The 4318-nt window shown below is 45.8% G+C and overlaps 1 protein-coding gene across 3 annotated transcripts; it reads left to right on the top strand.

Annotated features, from left to right (window-relative positions):
- Nucleotides 1-112: 112 nt before the first annotated feature.
- Nucleotides 113-4102, top strand: LOC121920937 (zinc finger protein 501-like). 3 transcript variants are annotated; one of them, XM_042448246.1, is made up of 2 exons: nucleotides 113-532; nucleotides 2672-4102. In XM_042448246.1, the coding sequence occupies exon 2, from the start codon at nucleotides 2735-2737 to the stop codon at nucleotides 3758-3760; it is 1026 nt and encodes a 341-aa protein (XP_042304180.1). In that variant the 5' UTR covers nucleotides 113-532; nucleotides 2672-2734; the 3' UTR covers nucleotides 3761-4102. The 3 variants fall into 3 exon arrangements, with proteins under 3 accessions (XP_042304180.1, XP_042304183.1, XP_042304181.1); XM_042448249.1 differs by lacking the exon at nucleotides 113-532 and adding an exon at nucleotides 860-908; XM_042448247.1 differs by lacking the exon at nucleotides 113-532 and adding an exon at nucleotides 2277-2492.
- Nucleotides 4103-4318: the final 216 nt, after the last annotated feature.

The following is a 4318-nucleotide window of genomic DNA, read 5'->3' as shown; positions in this document are numbered from 1 at the left end:
TGATGATGATGATGATAGTGTGGATGTAGTCTGAGGCTAAAAGCTAGCAGCCTTGAACCTTCTGCTCCTCAGAGGCCTGCCAGGGCTTTCTGTCAGGAGGATGGCCACTAGAGGACTCTAGTTGTGGGAAGCCTCTCTCCTTCCTGCTCTCTTTCTTCTTCCCTTCTCCTCCCTTCTCCCCATTGAGGTTGGGCTTCCCAGGTTAGGCAGCCATGGTGCTTCCTGTCTCCCCCTCCCCTCCACTTCCATTGCGACCCCCAAATCCGAGCAGAGCCCCTTGGAGGGGAGAGATTGGAGCCAGATCCTGCTGAAGGGAGCCCCCCCTCAGCCTCCAGAGGAGGACATTTCTCTCTCTCTCAATCAATCCCTTCAGCTTTTCAGATCCTCAGGAGGGAGGCTTCCAGGCCTAAGAAGCCAGTCTCCCCCAGGAAAGGCAGCAAGAGGGCACTGGGGTCCCCCCTCAAGGAAAGAGGGACCCCCCCACCATCATTTGTCTTTTCACACACACCCTCCTGGGAGCCTTCTCCTCAAAGTAAGCCTGGCCCTCCCAGAAAATAGAAGGTCCTTTCAACAAAAGGGATGATGATGATGACTGGAAAAGTTTCTATTCAGGGGGATTTGGGGAACTGTCCAAAAAAATGGACAACAGTTTTTTTTTATTTATTATCATTTAAATTATTAAAATAATAATTTTATTATTATTTTGTCATGTGCCTTCATAGGATCATAGAAAAGTTGGAAGAGGCCCCAAGGGCCATCCAGTCCAACCCCATTCTGCCATGCAGGAACTCTCAATCAAAACACCCCCTATGACAGATGGCCACCCAGCCCTCTGTTTAAAGACCTCCCAAGAAGGAGACTCCGCCACTTTCCAAGGGAGTCTGTTCCACTGTCAAATGGCTCTTATGGTGAGGAAAGTTCTTCCTAATGTTGAGGTGGAATTTCTTTTCCCATAGCTTGAATCTGTTGTTCCATTTCCTATTCTCTGGAGTAGCAGAAAACAAGCTTTCTGACATCCTTTCAAATATTGAAATGTGGCTATTATGCCACCTCTTAACTTTAACTCCACCGCACTCCAAAGGAGTGTGTTCCAAGTTCCTCCTAATGTTGATGTGGAATCTCTTTTCCTGTAGCCCCCAATTTTCCTTCAGTTCATTTCTGACTTATAGAGACCCTGTCATGGGGTTTTCCTGGCAAGATTTGTTCAGGGAAGGGTTTACCATTGCCTCCCCTTGAGGCTGAGTGTGACTTGCCTTGACAAAATGTTTTACCAAGAAAACCTCATGGTAGGTTTGCCTTGTGTGTCTCTGTGTATGCCTTCAAGTGGTTTCAGACCTGTGGCAACCCTAAGGTGTTTTCTTGGCAGGATTTGTTCAGGGAGGGGTTTGCCATTGCCTACCCCTGAGCCTGAGAGAGTGTGACTTGCCTTGACAATATCGCTTACTGTGGTAGGTTTGCCTTGTGTGTCTGTGTGTGTGCGTTCAAGTCGTTTCAGATTTTTTGAAACCCTAAGGTGAACCTGTCATGGGGTTTTCTTGGCCGACTGTATCACTGTTTTTGGGGATGTAGCATGTAGTGAGGAAAGTTCGGTTTGTTGAATTTGTGTCTACTTTAAGGAGCCATCACAGTGTATTGGCTGAGTGTTGGAGTAGGTCTGAGAGATCAGGGTTTGAATCCCTGCTCAACCACAGAAACGCACCTTGAGCAAGTCACATCCTCTCAGCCTCAAAGGAAGGCAATGACAAACCTATTCTGAACAAATCTTGCCAAGAAAACCCTGCAATAGGTTCATCTTAGGGTCATCATAAATTGGGAATGACGTGGAGGCACGCAACAACAACACAATTCTAAAATGCCCAGGAGCTGTGTTTCGAAAACAGTGGCAACAATCCTGTGACTCAGGGGTAGGCAACCCTTTTGAGCCGGGGGCCGGGTTGCTGTCCCTCAGACAACTGGGGGGCCGAAGCCAAAAAATAAATAATTAAATAATGTTTTAAAAAATAAATAAATAAATAAACCGGGACAAATGTAGGGCAAAATTTTCAAATGGAGGGCACTTTTAAATAAAAAATGGAGGACACACGAAAAAAATTGCTGATTTTTTAAAAAATGTTAATATAAATGCATGTTTCTGAGGCTTCTATAGACAATTGCCCCACCATGCCCCTCGTGCGAGACGCCAAAGGCCCCGGCGGCAATCGGCGGCAGGACCGGGCTGGGGCCGCATCCGGCCCGTGGGCCGCAGGTTGCCTACCCCTGCTGTGACTGTTCTACAGTAAGAGAATAAGAAAGGCTCTGCTGAAGAAATGGAAGTGGACCAGAGCTTGGAAAATTTAATTTTTTGGACAACAATTTCCCAAAGCACCCAGATAGCATGGAACCAAAAAAGGAATTTTTCCAAGCTCAGGCCAGCTAAAGTACTCTGAATTAAAGCTGGATACAAGGAAGAAAGGAGTGTTTGTGAAGATTTTCCCATGTCAAAGTTTTAAAATGTAAGCAGGACTTTATGAGGAAAGGAAAGGGGGAGGGGGAAATGTCACACAGGACTGGAGTCCAGAAAGTGCTTTCTGTTTGTGATGGTCAAAATGTTGATATAACCAAAACAGATTTCTGCACACCACATTCATTGTTGTATCATATGTGAATTTGTTGTCTTTATTTCTCTCAACAGGTTATGGGGGTCCAACTGTAACTTCAGAGGAAAGTGTTCACCTCTCAGCAGAATCCAAACAAAATGCCTCCAAAACGGTCCAAAGTGAAAGGTCCTGCGGCATCAGGTCAGAAAAGACGACCAAAGGGTCAGAGGAAGTCAGAAGAGCAGCCGCAGAACTTTTTTCTGGTAGACAAGAAGGGTAAAGTGGACATTCTTCATAAAAAGGTGAGGAAACGCAAAGGCACCACTGCTCCACAGAGAACCTCCTCAGGAGAGAACTCGAGCATTTGCACAGAGTGTGGGCAAACTTTTGTGCAGAGCTCTGATCTGATTAACCACCAGAGAATCCACTCTGGAGAGAAGCCCTATAAATGCTCAGATTGTGGGAAAACATTCAGCGTCAGTTCCAACCTGAGTAGGCATCAGAGAATCCATACAGGTGAGAAACCATACCTTTGCTCTGAGTGCGGGAAAAGTTTTACTGACAAATCGACCTTGGTTCAACATGTCCGGACCCACACTGGAGAGAAGCCCTATCAGTGTATTGACTGTGGGAAAACATTCAGCCGCAGCTCCCATCACAAGCGGCATCTGAAGAGCCCACCAGGAAAACAGCAAAGCAAATGCAGCCACCCAGAGGGCAGTGCTGCCACCAACTCATTGGCTCCTAGCAAAGGCAAAAAGACCAGAGTCTCCAAGAAGCAAAATCCTCCCTTTGAAATCCCCCACACATGTGCTGAATGCTGGCAGAGCTTCAACCAGACCTCAGATCTGGTCAAGCACATGCGCATCCATACGGGCGAGAAGCCCTTTGAGTGCAATCACTGTGGGAAATGTTTCAATGTCAGCTCCAACCTTATTAGACACAAGAGAATCCACACAGGGGAGAAGCCCTACACCTGTGCTGACTGTGGAAAGAGCTTCACCGACAAATCTACTCTCACCCAGCATAACCGCATCCACACAGGGGAGAAGCCATATACATGCACTTACTGTGGGAAGAGTTTCAGCCGCAGCTCTCACCACAAGAGACACCAACGGATCCATGCAGGAGAAAACCCGGTCTCTTTTCTGCCACTGTGGCCTTACCCTAACCAGATGTATTGAGAAGTCCTTTGGTGGATAGAATGTACATGGAACTTTTGTCCAGCTGAAGCTCCTGCTCCACTCCTAACCTCACAGCACCAGGATTTAATCAATATATTGCTGACACATTCACCTTACAATTGCTAAGAGATAGCATTCCCCTGGAAACTGCCCAGATAATTAGAATAATATGATAGAACAGAGAACAAATTTCGAATCTTGTAAGTCAGAACTCTATATCAAATTGTTTGGTGGGTGTCATTGGAGCTCTCTTCTCTGGACCCTTCTTCCATCTTTTGCAAGGATTCCTGTCTTTTCCATATCTGTTCTTAAACATTCTTTTTTATTGAATGGTATCTAAGATACATGGGCTACGGACCTTTTTTTAAAAAAAAATCCTCAGTTAATAGAAGTATGATTGCAATGTACTAAGACCTTATGTTGGGTGATGTTCTCATATTTAATTCAAATTATTGTACAGAACATGTGGTATGGCATCTTCTGTTGGTGAGGATGTTAAGAATGTGCCTCCCTCCTGCTCTTCATACACCAGGTTCCTGCAAGACTTGCTTGTTCACT

The sequence above is a fragment of the Sceloporus undulatus genome, chromosome 2 (genome assembly GCF_019175285.1).
Source record: "Sceloporus undulatus isolate JIND9_A2432 ecotype Alabama chromosome 2, SceUnd_v1.1, whole genome shotgun sequence".
Lineage (NCBI taxonomy): Eukaryota > Metazoa > Chordata > Lepidosauria > Squamata > Phrynosomatidae > Sceloporus > Sceloporus undulatus.
The sequence above is the reverse complement of the archived record's forward strand: the minus strand, read 5'-3'. Positions and strand labels throughout refer to the sequence as shown.